The sequence below is a fragment of the Moschus berezovskii genome, chromosome 15 (genome assembly GCF_049115385.1).
Source record: "Moschus berezovskii isolate FMDL1 chromosome 15, NW_MosBer_1.0, whole genome shotgun sequence".
Classification (NCBI taxonomy): domain Eukaryota; kingdom Metazoa; phylum Chordata; class Mammalia; order Artiodactyla; family Moschidae; genus Moschus; species Moschus berezovskii.
The window spans coordinates 46,525,593-46,542,658 of NC_142474.1; the positions used below are offsets into that span (position 1 = coordinate 46,525,593).

Consider the following 17,066-nt stretch of genomic DNA (forward strand, 5'->3'; position numbering starts at 1 on the left):
GCAGAGACATTACTTTGCCAACAAAGATCCGTCTAGTCAAGGCTATGGTTTTTCCACTGGTCTTGTATGGATGTGACAGTTGGACAATAAAGAAAGTTGAGTGCCAAAGAATTGATGCTTTTGAACTGTGGTGTTGGAGAATACTCTTGAGAGTCTCTTGGACTGCAAGGAGATTTAACCAGTCCATCATAAAGGAGATCAGTCCTGGGTGTTCATTGGAAGGACTGATGTTGAAGCTGAAACTCGAATACTTTGGCCATCTGATGTGAAGACCTGACTCACTGGAAAAGACCCTGGTGCTGGGAAAGATTGAGGGCAGGAGGAGAAGAGGACAACAGAGGATGAGATGGGTGGGTGGCATCACCGACTCAATGGACATGGGTTTGGGTGGATTCCTGGAGTTGGTGATGGACAGGGAGGCCTGCGTGCTGTGGTTCATGGGGTCAGGGAGAGTCAGACACGACTGAACAACTGATCTGAACTATTTGCTATTTCAAGAAAAGTTTAATTCTTGAATTAAACATCCTCAAGGGACTTGGTTCTAAAAACAAATCAAGGCAGAAGTGAGGTGGTGTGAGTGAGAGTTGAGGTCATGAAAGGTGGTGGCCTCCTGCCCTCTTATTCCTTCCTGGGTCACCTGCTCTGGGTGACCCTGGAAGCCAGGTCATCGAAGCCTGAGAGAGGCCCCCCTCAGAGAGCAGCCGGGGTCTCAGGCCACTAGCTACATGAGAAGCCATGTGGGTTCTCCAGCCCAGGCCAACCTGCTCCCTGCCCACAGTCTATAATCTCACAGGGGGCCCTGAGATAGACCCACCCAGCCAAGCAACTCTCAGTTCCCGACCCTCAGAAGCTGAGTGAGATAAAATGATTGTCCCTGTTAAGAGGCTACATTTTGGGTTTCAATGTTCTGCAGCAGTTGATAACTACTACACTGACTTAAAATTGAATTCCCATTTTAAAATAAAATTATCCATTCCTGGAGATAAACGTATGCTAAGGGACAGCTGGCATGATATCGGCATAAGGCGAATGTTTCTGGGCGGAATCTGGAGGTCACCGTGCTTGTGTTTGTCCTCTTTTTATTTTCTTGAGCTGCTTTTTATAACAAACCTGTGTCAATAAAGCGGAAAAGAGAAATAACGACTTGGAGCCTGGGTGTTGATGCAGTGGCATTGTTTTCCGGGAGGCCGCTCAGGGCCAGGCTGGGTCTACAGGAAGCAGGCGCACCATTCCTTCAGGCAGTTGGAACACTCCCGGGCCTCAAACTCGGTGGCTCCGCAGCAACAGATGAGCCACTTCTGAAACTCGGCTTCCCTCTTGTGCATCAGGAGGAACTGTCCCAACAGGACGTAAGCCTGTGGGGAGGACACAGGAAAGTACTCAGCTATGCTGCGAGGACACCCGAGAAAACCAAGGAGCAGACACAGGTCAGATCCAAGGGGCAGTGGCTGTCCCTGAAATCCTGACCTAGGCCAAGCGGACTCAATCCTGACCAGAGCCTGGCCCCGGGTGAGAGGTGCCTGCATGCATGCTCAGTCGTGTCCAGCTCTGTGCGATCCTCTGGACTGTAGCCCGCCAGGCTCCTCTGTCCAAGGGACTCTCCAGGCAAGAACACTGGAGTGGGTTGCCATTTCCTCCTCCAGAGGATCTTTCCAACCCAGGAATTGACCCACGTCTCTTATGTCTCCTGTATTGGCAGGCATCTTCTTTACCACTAGAGCCACCTGGGAAGCCCCGGTGAGACCAATGGAGAAATGCAAACTCCTTTTCGTCCATGAAAGGAACATACAAGGTATGGAGCATGCTGAGCCTTGCCCCTCTTCCCCCCCTGAAGAGTCTCTGTGGATGGATGAAAAACGCACTAGTCAAAGTTCTAGGGTGTTCTCTGTTTTTCTGAGTCCTGGTCCCACAGCTTCTCATTCCTCTCACGCAGTTTCATCACTGTTCCTACTGAGGGGAAAGGACCACGTGGAGAAAGAGACATCTGAGATCCACAGCCTGGCCGAGCCACTGAACAGGGAAGGCTGGAGATTTAAGGCCACATCCAGTGCCCAGCTTTCCAGCCTGGAGTGAATGGGAACCAGTGTCCAGGCCTTAAGTCCTGGGCCCTCTCCAGGAAAACCCGCTGGCGTCTGGGTATTTCACTTACATAAAACCAAGCAAACTTCATTTGAACTATTAAAGTGATGAATTTTTTTAAAGACATTAAATAAAAGCTGAATTCCAGTCATAAAATATACCCAAGAATTGTAGTTTTGTTTTTTGTTTTTTTAGACTAGATCCAGTTTCTGAAAAGAAACAAAGGCCAGGATTTCATGGTCATTTTACCTGGTACTTTAATCATCTTTTGTAAAAAGTAGTGTAACTGCTTAGAATCATTTCATTTTATTTTATCAGTATCCTCATCTTTTCAAGGGTGATTTTACTGAGGTTTTTTTTTTTAATTCAATTTTTTAAAATAATGAACATTTACTGAATATTGATTGAGCCCGTTGCTTCAGTAAATGTGGGCAGTGCAAGATTGGGAAACACAGAGCTTTGTCCCAGGAAAGAGAACTCGATGATAATAGTAACAGGCCTTTTTGAACTTCATCAACAGGCTCCAGACCCCTGACATGGTTTCCTGCATCCCATCCATTCTCTGAATAGACTCAGTGAGAACCCTGGAGGTTAGGACTCCTGTCCTCGGCCCCATTCCAGCACAACCCGACTGTCTGCCGCCTGGCCTGGCGCCTCTGCCATCTGTTGGCATCCATCGCTGCTCTGGTCATCAGAGTCTCCAGGTCCCTCCATGTTTGGCAGCCAGGATACCAGGGAGTGTGTGGCTCTCAGGACCAGAGGCGAACTTTCCAGAAAGCCTGCAGGCATGAGGGCCTCTGGAGCTGGGGAAGTCAGGCTGCTTCTCTCTGCTCCCAAGGGAAGCTGGAGTCATGGGCCCTCATCATGGCCTTAATAGAAACCAAGCCCTCTTGGTTTCTCTCTTGGCTCCAGAGGGTGAATTCCTACCCAGGGAGCCACCGTCTGCCTCCTTGGGAGCACAGGAACCAGACTGCAGGGAAAGGGATGTGGGCACCCTGACGTACTTTCCCACCATTTCTCCCACGCCAACCTTTGCCCACGTGGTGGGATGGTGGCTCCAGGGAAGCTGTCCCCTCAATGCCACATCCCAATTGTGAGCAGGTCTGGACCAGGCTCTAGCTTGCGTGCTCATTCCTTATTCAACAGCAGTGATATTTGAGTTGGGGTCCCTGGAGGTGACCCACGTTGGCACACAGGCCCTGTACTCCGAGGCCCCACTTGGTTTCCTGTTGTGCTGGCGCCATCTTGAAATTCCTATTGAACTTGCACCAGGGGCCTCCCATCTTCACCCTGCCCTGGGCCCGGCAAATTAGCAGATGGCCCTGGTCAACGCTCATTCAATATTTCGGTCTCCACAAGAACACCCAGACTTCTCAAACACAGACATGCAGTCTCAGCCCCTCACTGTCTGCCTGACTCCCTGCCGGCTCTCAGCTCCTCAGCGCCTTGGTAAACGCATTTCACAGCACCAGGCATGGTGTGTGACCGACGACTTTTTCTCTAACTAAATGTTACAGTTACGCTGTTGCTGTTCAGTCACTGTCACATCTGACACTTTGCGGCCGCGAGGACTGCAGCATGCCAGGCTCCCCTACCCTTCACCATCTCCCAGAGTTAGCACAAATTCATGTCCACTGAGTCAGTGATGTTATCTAACCATTTCATCTTCTGTCCCCCCTTCTCCTCCTGCCTTCAATCTTTCCCATCATCAGAGTCTTTTCCAATAATTCGACTCTGCATCAAGTGGCCAAAGTGTTGGAACTTCTGCTTCACCATCAGTCTTTCCAGCGAATATTCAGGGTTGATTTCCTTTAGGATTGACTGGTTTGAACTCCTTGCAGTCCAAGGGACTTAAAAGTCTTCTCCAGCATCACAGTTTGAAAGCATAAATTCTTCATTGCTCAGCCTCCTTTATGACCCAACTTTCACACGGGACGTGGCTGAGGAAGCTGCCACGAGCAGAGGTGGAAATTGAGAGGGTTTCTGTTCATAGCCAAGGAATCCTGGGGATCCCCAGCTTGGGGAAGTGGTTGCCATGCCCAGGCCTCCTGTGGGCAGGACACAGAAACCCAGGAGCTCAGAGGACTGTGGGGCAGAGGAATGACTCTGTAGGACATCACCATGGTGGATACTAGCCTTCCCCAATGGCTCAGATGGTAAAGAATCCACTGGCAATGCAGGTGACCTGGGTTTGACTCCTGGGTCCAGAAGATCCCCTGAAGAAGGGACTGGCAACACTCTTCAGTATTGCTGTCTGGAGAATTCCATGGACAGAGGAGCCTGGCAGGCTACAGTCCCTAGGCTTACAAAGAGTCGGACACGGCTGAGCAACTCTTTCATTTCATGGTGGATACAGGTCATCACACATGTGTCCAAACCCATAGAACATATGATACAGAGTGAGCCCTGATGGGAACTGTGTACCTGGGAGAATTCATGTCCATGTAGGTTCTCCTGTAACAAAGCTACCACTCCAAAGGGGATGCTGATGGTGGGGGAGGCTGGATGGGCACAGGGGTATTTGGAACCACTCTGAACTTTCTGCTCTATTTTGCTGTGAACCTAAAACTGATCTAAAAAGATCAAGCCTGTGGAAAGCACTGCAGGAGTCTGACTTTCTGCTGCTGCATCTGAGCTGGCTGCCCACAGCCCCCTCCCCTATACAGACATGTGGCCCCACCCACAGACCTGCCTCCCCCACCGAAGCACCTGCTCATCTTATAGATGCTACATTGGGGTCACCTCCTGGATCCTCTTAGAGGCTCAGCCAGGCTCAAGGAGGTGATACAGGGTCTCACCACCAAATCCCAGCATAAACCCCCTCCCTGCTGGGATAACTTCCTGGCAGCAATCTTCTTGTGTGGTTTTTGATGAAATAATCCATGGCTATTCTGTCCTCACTCGGGACCTTGATCAAGGCACTCAGTCTCCAGGGCCTCTGTTTCCTCCTTTGTAAAGTGAATAGCAACCTCTCATCTCATTCATGGCTGGACGAGGGGCTCAAAACTAAGGCAGAAGGTGAAACCCCTGGCGTTAGTGCCTGGAATCAGTGGTCCTTGCAATGAGTAGATGTGGAGAGGTGGTCATAGCCAGCCAGGAGGTCGGGGACACAGAGGAGCAGGTCTCCAGAGACCTAGCCAGTTCCGTCTTCCCTGTAGCCCTAACTCTGTGTATCAAGTTCTCAGATACCTGGAAATTCCCCATTATTCATTCATTCCTTTGTCTTTAATATGCCTGTCATCTTGATCTATCTCAATTGAAACAAGTTGGAAAAGGCAAAACAATAGGGACAGAAAACAAATCTGTAGTTGCCAGGGGCTGAGGGTGAGAAATGTGAAAGCTAAGGGGAAATATTTTAACGCGATGGGATTGCTCCAGGTCTTGATTGTGGTCATGGCTACACAACTGCGAGCATTTGTCAAAAATTACAGAGCTGGGGACTAAAAAGGGTGAAATTTACCACATGTAAATTTAAATATTTTTTGAACCAAGTATGGCTGAACAAGAACAAAACCTCACAATTACGGAGACATTAAACCAATGGTGGTAGAAGCCGGAATAGCAGTTACTTGTGGGAGTAGGGAGGTGGCATTGACCTGGAAGACACACGGCAACTGTATGGAATTGTGGAGGCGCCTGATCACTGGATGAGGGTGGTGGGGCTGTGCATGTGTGTCACTGTGAAAACTCACTGAGCTGAGCCATCACATCAGTGTGGTTGTGATACACCACGATAGAAAAGTCAAAGGGATAATAATTTCTTCTAAAAAATAACTTATAATTTCAAATGTCTCCCCTAGTCAGATTTGCCTGCTTTTATTCCTGCTCCCGGGCTTCCCTGGTGGCTCAGAGCTTAAAGCATCTGCCTCCAATGCGGGAGACCTGGGTTCGATCCCTGGGTCAGGAAGATCCCCTGGAGAAGGAAACGGTAACCCACTCCAGTATTCTTGCCTGGAGAATCCCATGGACGGAGAAGCCTGGTAGGCTACAGTCCATGGGGTCGCAAAGAGTCGGACATGACTGAGGGACGGAACGGAACGGAATGGATTCCTGCTCCCAAATGCCTTTCCCACCTTTATCTGGAAGAAAAGAAGCAAATTTACCTCTCTCCACCATCCTGACAATCCCATCTACCAGACATTAAATTGTGGTAGACTGGGGTAACGTTCAGAGTGTTTAACGAATGGCTCAGGGCCGCGTGTCAATCAGAAAACTACAGAACCAGCCGTCCAGCTGTCCCTGGACACAGCCATGCATATGGGCTGGTGCAAACCACACTGTTTGGCACACACACAGTGGCGCCAGTGTCCCTGGGTGTCTCTGCAGCCCATTCCTGTCCTGGCCATGGACCGACTTTCAGAGCTAAAGGGAATGACCAGCCGCGGCCCTGCTGGTGGGGCCTCTGTCAACCGAGAGCCTGTGGATTCCTGCCTGCCCACTTTCTCTGGGAAGAGCTCCCAGTCCTTCCTAAGGCTCACACAGCCTTGTAACAGCATCATAGAAACAGTTATTCGTACATAGACCTTTCTGATTGCATCGGCCGTCCTCAAGGCCATACCTGGACAGCTAGTGACATCTTACAACAACTCACTTCCTCTTACTCTGGTGTAGACGCCAGGCTGCTATTACTCCACCTGCAAAGGCCTAATAGGAGGCGAGGGACCCGCCCCTCCAACTCGAATTTCTTCAAGGGGAGTGGGGAGATCACCCAGGTCACCCATCCTGACATCTTGGCCCTAGACTCTGTGGCCGGCTTGCCTCTGTCCACCCCTGGGTGTGTGAATGCCATGTGAACCTTGCACAGCCCAGCTGCTCTGAGCCACAGTGATACAGTTTGTGCATCTTCTACGGACCCTGGCGGCTGCCCAAGCACACGGGTCAGTGACGGTGAAGCCTGTGGCACTCAGCCAAGTAGCAGCTCTGCTCTCTGATGGCTGCTGGCAGGGACACGTGGCAGCCGCTGCCACCTGGCCAGGATTGGGGGAGATGGGTCAGGAGGAGAAGGTGGAGAAACAGGAAAAGAGGGATTACCTTGTTGAAACCTTTGGTGACCAAGTTGATCGCCAGCTCATGGCTGATCCCATCCACCCAGGCAACATCCTTTTCCCCGATGGGTTCAGAGAGGAAAGCTCTCAGCCTGGGAGACATGTGGTCCATGTCCTGTAAAAGCAGTGGGGGCAGGGGCGTTAGGAGGCTGGGGAACACCCTCAGACTTCTGAGGGCGGGGGTCTGGGGCCAGTAATGGTGGGCGTCCTCTCACCATCCAGTGTTTACTGGAAATTTTTAGATGCCGGGGGCAATGCCCTGCTCACAAGCCTTTCCATATCCATTCCCACCTGTGTGGACTAAGAGAGGGGTAGCAATGGCCTTAGATGAGCCCAGTAACTCCCCATGAAAAGGGTGGGCTGGATGCTAAGCAGGGGTCCCCAACCTGGTTGGCACCAGGGACCAGTTTCATGGAAGACAATTTTTCCACAGACTGGGGGAGGAAGGGGGATGTTTTCGAGATGATTCAAGGGCATTACATTTATTGTGCACTTTATTTCTATTATTATTACATCAGCTCCACCTCAGATCATCAGGCATTAGATCCCGGAGGTCAGGGACCCCTGATGCTAAGAGTTCTGCTGGGTTCCTTTCCAACCTTCCCACCCTAAATGCTTGAAGAAACAGCTTGCTTCTCTGAGCTAATTAATCTATGTTCTCCAACATTTTTTTCATATTTTTATTTTAGCCTTTACCACACTCTATAATAGCTGGTTGTTTGGTTGCAAGGAACAGAAAACTTTAACTGGCTCAAATATTAAAAGAGACATTATATAAGTCAGAAGCCCAAGAGTGAGATTGGGTCTGGTACAATCAGGATTGTGGATCCATATCTCTGAGTTTTTCAACTTGGTTTCAGTTGGGGTTGGTTCCCCTCATGATGGTGAAATGGCTGCTCCAGCACTCAGATTCTCATCATCCCCACCAACATCTCTGCTCCAAAAGAAGTTTCAAAAGAGAGGGGACGTGTTTCTTAGGAGTTCCAAACAAGCTTCATCCAGTTGTACTCCCCATCCTAGATCTGGGGGTGGAGTCAGCTTTATGAGCTGTATGAGCTGTGAGTTCAAGTAAAGTTGTGAGCTGTGAGTTCAAGTAAAGCTGTGAGCTGTGAGTTCAAGTAAAGCTGTGAGCTGTGAGTTCAAGTAAAGCTGCTGCTGCTGCTGCTACTGCTGCTGCTAAGTCGCTTCAGTCGTGTCCGACTCTGTGCGACCCCATAGATGACAGCCCACCAGGCTCCTCTGTCCCTGGGATTCTCCAGGCAAGAATACTGGAGTGGGTTGCCATTTTTTTCTCCAATGCATGCAGGCATGCTGAGTCGCTTCAGTCGTGTCCGACTCTGTGCGACCCCATGGACAGTAGCCCATCAGGCTCCTCTGTCCAAGGGATTCTCTAGGCAAGAATACTGGAGTGGGTTGCTACCTACACAAAATCAGGATTATTATGGATAGAGGGGCAGGTGGTGTGAAGGCTGTAACCATAATGTCCCATAGGATCCACCCCTTTGATAAACTTATGTTGGTGCCCTAACTTTCCCTTACATAAGCATCAGAAATACCCGCACTTAGGTATTTAAATAGACTCACCGCTCCCCCAAAGGGTGAAACCCCTGGTTCATTCAGCTGCTGCATTCAGATTCGAGGTCATATTTTCTGGGAGATGCATCAGACTCCCCATCATGTCTGGACGCATCTACTCACAGGTTGGTAATCTATGAACTAAGTTCTGAAGTTCACAGTCATCAACCATAGTCAGCAATGTTGGGGAAAACCAGGCTATCTGCACCAAAGATTTTCTAGGGGAGAATTCTCCCTTTGGAGAAGGAGAAGATGGGAAACATACTCCATTGCCATTGGTCAACAGCACCTATGATACTGGAGGTTGCTTGCCCTGACAGTAAAGGCAGGTCCTCCATCAGACAAGATGGCAGCCCCCAGTTTTGGATGTTGGTGGATCTCCCGTGTCCACTGCCTGGTGGGCTTGGGGTCGATGCCGCCAAAGGAGAGCCACTGCTGTAGCACTCTGCTTCTGTGGGTGCGAGCTCAGAGACTGGCCTGAGGGACAGGCCATCTGAGGTCACAAGTTGGCCACTTCCTTTGGCATCTCAGCCCCCTTCATTAACTGCTGCTGCTACTGCTAAGTCACTTCAGTCGTGTCCGACTCTGTGCAACCCCATAGACGGCAGCCCACCAGGCTCCCCCGTCCCTGGGATTCTCCAGGCAAGAACACTGGAGTGGGTTGCCATGTCCTTCTCCAATGCATGAAAGTGAAAAGTGAAAGTGAAGTTGCTCAGTCGTGTCCAACTCTTAGCGACCCCATGGACTGCAGCCTACCAGGCTTCTCCGTCCATGGGATTCTCCAGGCAAGAGTACTGGTGTGAGCTGCCATTGCCTTCTCTGCTTCATTAACTGGGTTTCTTCTATCCAAAGCCGTGGCTGGTGGTTGAGGTGGAGGTCTTGACAGGTCTATATCCTCGATCTGTGCCTTGCCTGCTATTCTGCTGCTCAGACTCGTGGCATCTGACCACATCTCTGAGGTGGGGAGGCACCCCAGATTTCCTCCTCACCCCACTGCATCCCAGGGGGCATCTTCACAGGAAGGCAAGTGCCCCAATTATCAAGCATGACCTCCTTCAGACAAGATTGCTTAGGAGAGACTTGGGAACGGGGGCAATGTTCTTCTGGGCCCCCCATCCTTTCTCTTGCTGAGTCACCTGACTTGTCCCTCGTGTTCTAACTTTAGTTGGTTACATCACCCTTCCTAACTCAGCAGGACATGCTCAGGTCACAGATAGTAAGGCCCTCTCCTAGCAAAACTGCATTTTCATCCCTCTGCATTTTCCAATGGGCCACCTTCCCCTGAATGTGAGCCTCCTGGGGTCTCAGTGAGAATGCAGAGGTAGCCAGCATCCTGAGTACCCCATCAGATTTCCAGGGATCAGGTCTCCACACAGGGTGAAGTGGGCCCACCAGAACCTGCTGCTTTGCTCCACAAGGGTTGCTGTCCTTCTCATTTGAGGGCAGAAAGACACAGGATTTCCGAGTGGGAGGAGGAGCCCGAGAGTGGAGGCCGGGTCAGCCACTTTGCCCAGGGAAAATTCCACTCGCTGTCTGCACTGGCCATCTGTTAAGTTAAACATCTCTGCCTATTTAAAGAATACATGGAAAGTACAACATTGTTATCAGAGCCCCAGCGGCATCAAAGAGCCAGTGAGGAGCAGCACCTGTGTGTTTGCTTTTCTTGCACACCTGATTCCACTTTGATCCTCAAGACACTGGCGCATAGGTGGTGGTATTCACCCTCCCCAGGCTCACTGAGAAAACGTCTTTGCATTTGTTAGGGAGCCTTTGTCTGCGACAGGGGTTCTTAACTGGGGGTGAACTGTCTCCTCGACCAACACTTGGCAATGTCTGGAGACACACTGTCACTCCTGAGGGGGGAGGCGCCACTGGACTCTGACAGTGGAGGTCAGCATCCGATGGTAGAGGTCAAGGTTGCTGCCACACACCCTGTAACGCTTGCAGCAGCCTGTCCACAACAAAGGATCATCCAGCCCCAAACGTCCACAACATCGAGGCTGAGGAACCCTGGGCTACAAGGAGCAGAGAACCCTGGCTCGAACGGTCTTAAGCAATAAGTACATTTCTAATCTCATAAACAAGAAACCCACGGTGAGGTGGACCCAGGCTCCATTTCTCAAGAACTAGGCTATCTTGCCCCCAAGGTCCCAGGATGCCTACAGAACTTGCTTGGGACCCATCCTGACATGAGAGAATCCAGAGGAAGGAGGGGCCATGTCTGCTTGGATGTCCATAGCACCTCTGCAGCAGAACTTCCCTTCCTGTTGTTGGCCAGAACCAGACCACATGCCAGCCCTGAACCACTTACTGGCCAGGGGAGGCGGACCCCAAGAGGGGGATGAGGTCAGCCTCCCGAGCATGTGGTCCCTTGGAGAATGCTGGGTTCTCCAGGAAGTAGAGGGGGAGGAGGTGGGACCCAGGTAGACGAATGACCTTGTCGGCTCCATATTCTAAACCCTGGACTAATAGTCACACCAACTAAGGTACACACCAGTCACATGGGGGGTCTTGTTGAGAATTACAGGTTTGGATGCAGAAGGTCTGGGGTGGATATGAGATGCTGTATCTCTAACTGGTTCCTGGAAGGTGTTGATACAGGGGCGCACACATCACACTGAGCAGCAAGGCATGACGTGATGACACTTATTCCTTTCATGTTATTTTATGTATAATTGTGGCAAAATACACAAAGCATAAAATTTACCATCTCAACCATTTTTAAGGGTACAGTTCAGTAGGGTTAGGTATGTTTATGTTGTTGTGTGGCCGATCTCCAGAAGTCTCTTATCTTGCAAAACTGAAATTCGTTTTTACGGTGGGGGGGGGTCTGTTCAAGTTTTATTTCATGTGCAAGTGGGGTGTGCCCATTGATGGGCACTTGGGTTGTTTCTGCTTTTTGGCTATTGTGAATAATGCTGCTATGAATAAGGGTATACAAGCATCTCAAGACCCTGCTTTAGTTCTTTTGGGTATGTCCCCAGAAGTGGGAGTTTTGGATTCCATGGTGATTTTATGTCTAATATTTTGAAGAACCATCATCCTGTCTCCAATATTGGCTATACCAATGGCATTTATTCTTAAACATGACAGCACATTAGATGACATTGGGAAATTGACACATTACTGATGCTCCCTCCTTCTGTGTTTGAACTAATTAGCATAAAGTGTACCCTGAATGTTGGAATTTTTAAAAACTCCCCAGGTGATTTCAGTTCAGTTCAGTCGCTCAGTTGTGTCCGACTCTTTGGACCCCATGAATCACAGCATGCCAGGCCTCCCTGTCCATCACCAACTCCCGGAGTTCACTCAACTCATGTCCATCAAGTCGGTGATGCCATCCAGCCATCTCATTCTCCGTCGTCCCCTTCTCCTCCCACCCCCAACCTTTCCTAGCATCAGAGTCTTTTCCAGTGAGTCAACTCGTTGCATGAGGTGGCCAAAATATTGCAGTTTCAACTTTAGCGTCAGTCCTTCTAATGAACACCCAGGACTGATCTCCTTTAGAATGGACTGGTTGGATCTCCTTGCAGTCCAAGGGACTCTCAAGAGTCTTCTCCAAAGCCACAGTTTAAAAGCATCAGTTCTTCGGTGATCAGCTTTCTTCACAGTCCAACTCTCACATCCATACATGACCACGGGAAAAACCATAGCCTTGACTAGATGGACCTTCGTTGGCAAAGTAATGTCTCTGCTTTTTAATATACTATCTAGGTTGGTCATAACTTTCCTTCCAAGGAGTAAGTGTCTTTTAATTTCATGGCTGCAATCAACATCCACAGTGATTTTGGAGCCCCAAAAAATAAAGTCTGACACTGTTTCCACTGTTTCCCCATCTATTTCCCATGAAGTGATGGGACCAGATGCCATGATCTTTGTTTTCTGAATGTTGAGCTTCAAGCCAACCTTTTCACTCTCCTCTTTCACTTTCCTCAAGAGGCTTTCTAGTTCCTCTTCACTCTCTGCCATAAGGGTGGTGTCATCTGCATATCTGAGGTTATTGATATTTCTCCCAGCAATCTTGATTCCAGCTTGTGCTTCTTCCAGCCCAGCGTTCCTCATGATGTACTCTGAATATAAGTTAAATAAGCAAGGTGACAATATACAGCCTTGATGTACTCCTTTTCCTATTTGGAACCAGTCTGTTGTTCCATGTACAGTTCTGATTCAGTATGCTGCAAAGTTTGAGAACCACTGCTGCCTTTCTCATTGGCTTCTTTCTCATAAAATTATAAGCAGATTTTCTAGGAGGATGGGGTTCCAGCTAAGAGGCTTTGCCAAGGTCTCTGATCATCTGTGTCGCTAGACGGCCTAAGAGCGACAACACGATGGCAGTGTCTACACCCGGCCCTGGCCACCAGACATCATATCCTCATTAGGCATCAACAGGATGATTCAACTGTGACCCTGACAGCTTTGAAGGGCTTCCCCAGTGGCTCAAATGCTGAAGAATCACTTGCAATGCAGGAGACCCAGGTTCGATCCCTGGGTCCGGATAGGGGATCCCTGGAGACAGGGGTGGCTACCCACTCCAGCATTCTTGCCTGGAGAATTCCATGGACAGAGGAGCCTGGCTGGCTACAGTCCATGGGATCACAAAGACTTGGACATGACTGAGTGACTTTCACTGATGGCTCTGATGTCAGAGAATTCCAGATCTCAATAATGACCTACCCCTCCTTTTTCAAACTTAAAAAAGGGGGGGATCTTTACTTCAAAGGAAATTTTACCTAGAATCCTTTTAATATAAAATAAATCAAGGCAAAATTACTCTGTTGACTTGGGAACAAGCCGAGAATACCAACACCTGCCCCAAACACGGATCCATGGCCTGGTCCCCTGGTGCTGCCCCCGGTCCCTCTCTTCTCCAGCCTAAACCCCTCATCTCACTCATGAGAACACAGAGGCCCCAAAATGCATGCAGCCAGCTCGAGACCATGCACCCAGCGGAGCACGGCTGGCTCTGGTCCCCAGAAGAGCATCCCCTTCTAGTCAGTGGTATTTCTGGGCAGTGGGGAGGGGTCGGGGCGGGGAGGTCGGGAGTGGAGGCTCCAGTAGGGTCTGATTAAGAGCTAGATGGTCATGTGACAAAACACTACAAATGCCTTAACAAAACCCCGTACTATCAAAGACTCCTGTGTTACAGGTTGTTCTTTCCAATGACTTTATTTTGAATAAAAGTATTTGGGGAGGACACAGGCAGGAACAGGCTTCCTTGGTGGCTCAGTGGTAAAGAACCTGCATGCCAAGAAGGAGACACGATCAATCCCTGGATCGGGAATTTCCCCTGGAGAAGGAAATGGCAACCTTCTCCAGTATTCTGCCTAGGAAATCCCATCAACAGAGGAGCCTGGTGGGCTACAGTCCATAGGGTCACACAAGAGTCAGACATGACTTAGCAACTAAACAAAACATCAACTAGAGAAGCTAGCATGGAATAAAACCTCCCCTCTTCATACATATCTTGTTTGCTTCTTTTACTCAATGCCTCCATTTTCTCTTTCTATGTTTATTTATTTATTTTTCGGTTGCATGGCTTGCGGGATCTTAGTTCCCTAACCAGGGATTGAAACTGTGCCCCCTGCAGTGGAAACGCAGAGTCTTAATCCCTGGACTACCAGGGAATTGCCTCTGCTGCTGCTGCTAACACTTCAGTGGTGTCTAACTCTGTGCGACCCCATAGACTGCAGCCCACAAGGCTTCCCCGTCCCTGGGATTCTCCAGGCAAGAACACTGGAGTGGGTTGCCATTTCCTTTTCCAACGCATGAAAGTGAAAAGTGAAAGTGAAGTCACTCAGTTGTATCCAACTCTTCGTGACCCCATGGACAGCAGCCTACCAGGCTCCTCCGCCCATGGGATTTTCCAGGCAAGAGTACTGGAGTGGGGTGCCATTACCTTCTCCAGGGAATTGCCTCTACCTTCACTTAAAAACTCAAATCAAAAGCTCTTACACTGTTTATCAAAAAGCTGTGCAACGCCTGAAAGTTATGGAGAACATAAGTAGTTCCTAAATTAAGCAGATTTATGGATAAATTCAGGATCCATCCCTATGTCCTCAAAGCACAGCAGCCAATGAAACTAGTGATCACTTTGGCCACAGGGACTGGTTCATAGATGAGTGCATTCCCTAGCCAGAGCCAAGTCCAGGACTTCTTTTTGAATTGCTGGTAAAGAAGCTTCCTCATTCTGCAAGGATTACTCAGCTGGTAGAATGTCACACCAGAACTGCTGGAACCATCTCTGCCATCACCTGCTCTCAAGAACTTTCCCTTGACGGAGGATGACATATAGGAAAGTCAGATCTGAGATAAGGAGAGAGATTCCCCAGTAATCATTTGCAGGCCTGCATCTAGCCATGCCTAAAGGCAGGAGCCCCTTGACTTTTTAACTACATCGGGCAATATTTTCCACTTTTGTTTAATTAGTTTAAGTTGAATTTGCGCTTTGTTAGCACAGAATCAGAGACAACTGAGCGACTTCACTTTCACTTTTCACTTTCACACATTGGAGAAGGAAATGGCAACCCACTCCAGTGTTCTTGCCTGGAGAAACCCAGGGACAGGGGAGCCTGGTGGGCTGCCATCTCTGGGGTCGCACAGAGTCGGACACAACTGAAGCGACTTAGCAGCAGCAGCAAAGAGTCCTAACTAAATTCACCCTCTGGTGTTAATTCCTTCACTCACTCATTCAACAAGCATTTGTGGTGCACTGGGGCTTCCCTGGTGGTTCAGATGGTAAGGAATCTGCCCGCAATGCAGGAGACCTGGGTTCCATCCCTGGGTCAGGAAGATCCCCCGGAGACAGGAATGCTACCCACTCCAGTATTCTTGTCTGGAGAATTCCACAGACAGAGGAGCCTGGCGGGCTGTAGTCTATGGGATTGCAAAAGAGTTGGATACGACTGAGCGACTAGCACTTTCACTGTTTCACTTTACTATGTGCTATGTACTACTATAGGTATGAAAGCATCTTCATTCTGCCCAGTCTTAGGGCAGAATCAGTCCCATGAATTAGGCATCAGGGATGGAAAGATCATTTTCAATGACCATTAATGCTCATCTTTCTAAAATAATGGTGAGGAACTTCCCTGGCAGTTCAGTGGTTAAGACTTCACCTTCAAATGCAGGGGTTGTGGGTTCAATCCCTGCTTGGGGGGCTAAGATCCCACATGCTTTGGGGCCAAAAAAACAGAACAAACAGCAGAAGCAATATTGTAACTGAAGCAATGTTGTAACAGATTCAATAAAGACTTTAAAAAGGGTGCAGGTCAAAAACAAATCTTAAAAAAAAAGTAAAAACAAAGGTAATATTTCCCTTCCTCGCCCTTAGCTCCAATTCTACAATAGCAAATATCTTTGGTGGCTGTCTTACACATGATCTTTTAATTATAGCTCTTTCTCTGGATAGGTCTACCCCTGATGCATACCCAAATAACGTCAATGATTTTGCAGGTCTTTACTGAGCACCATCTGTATGTAAGGCTCTGTGAGCGGTCTATGGACCTAGAGGACAAGTCCTCCTGTAGGTGCCTTGCCCAGAGGAAACTTGACTGGCCCAACGGGAGGTGTAACCAGGTGAACACAGCAACAAGGGAGGTTGTTCCCCAAGGCAAGAAGGCCCCTCTTAAAGGAACTAGAAAGGAGGAGGGTTGGCTCCATGGATTGCAGACCCCACTCCAAAGGCAATCTGGGTCTGAAAGCCATGGCTAGCCTCATGCTGGGCAGGCTGGTTGGGTGTCAGAGACTTACTTGAGTGTCTCAGCCCAGCTCTGCCCATGACCAGCAGTGCGACCCTGGGCAAGAAACTTTCATTTCATATTTATAAAATCAGAATGTTGGGTTCGCTGGAACACACCATTCTGGTTCCTTCCAACATGGTGTGTCTTTGTTAATTTACAGTCTGCGGATGATACGGAATTCACACAGGTTTCCAATCCCTATTCTGCCATTTTTAAATCCCAAATCCAAAAAGCTCTGGAAACCAGATTTTTTTTTTTTGTTAAACTTCTTGGCAGCAAAACCTAGTCTGAACTGACATGAGGCTATTTATAGTCTTTATTATGCCACTTAGTGTGAATATTTATACATTTTGCCACAGGCATATTAATGGCTTTGTTTACAGGGTACTGAGCCAGACTCCACTGAGAACGGTCTCAGATGCACAGAATAGGCACTGTATTGCTTTTCTAAAATCCAAAAAAAAAATCTGAATCCCCCAAAACTTCTACCCCCAGCGGTTATGAGAAAGGCTTTACAGACCCTGAGCTAAGATCACTGCCTGCAGCCCAGACCACCTGCGATGGTCCCCTGGAGAAGGAACCTATCTCCCTGGCTCACCCAGACATCACCTCTCTTGTCCATGACTCT

At 49.0% G+C, this 17,066-nt stretch overlaps 1 protein-coding gene across 1 annotated transcript; it reads right to left on the minus strand.

The window, feature by feature from the left end:
* Positions 1 to 1,208: 1,208 nt before the first annotated feature.
* On the minus strand, positions 1,209 to 16,575 carry BANF2 (BANF family member 2). Its single transcript, XM_055424667.2, has 3 exons — positions 16,555 to 16,575; positions 7,111 to 7,239; positions 1,209 to 1,355 (listed from the first exon to the last, which is right to left on the minus strand). The coding sequence occupies exons 1-3, from the start codon at positions 16,573 to 16,575 to the stop codon at positions 1,209 to 1,211; spliced, it is 297 nt and encodes a 98-aa protein (XP_055280642.2).
* Between the last annotated feature and the right edge of the window lie 491 nt (positions 16,576 to 17,066).

What these genes read in the sequence shown, in the direction of transcription:
- BANF2 (XM_055424667.2), bottom strand. Translation starts at nt 16,575, where the DNA reads ATGTTGGAAGGAACCAGAATG. An exon ending in TGTTGGAAGGAACCAGAATG is followed by an intron (nt 7,240 to 16,554) that starts GTGTGTTCCAGC and finishes CTGCTTTTACAG; the next exon opens with GACATGGACCACATGTCTCC. An exon ending in TCACCAAAGGTTTCAACAAG is followed by an intron (nt 1,356 to 7,110) that starts GTAATCCCTCTT and finishes TCCTCCCCACAG; the next exon opens with GCTTACGTCCTGTTGGGACA.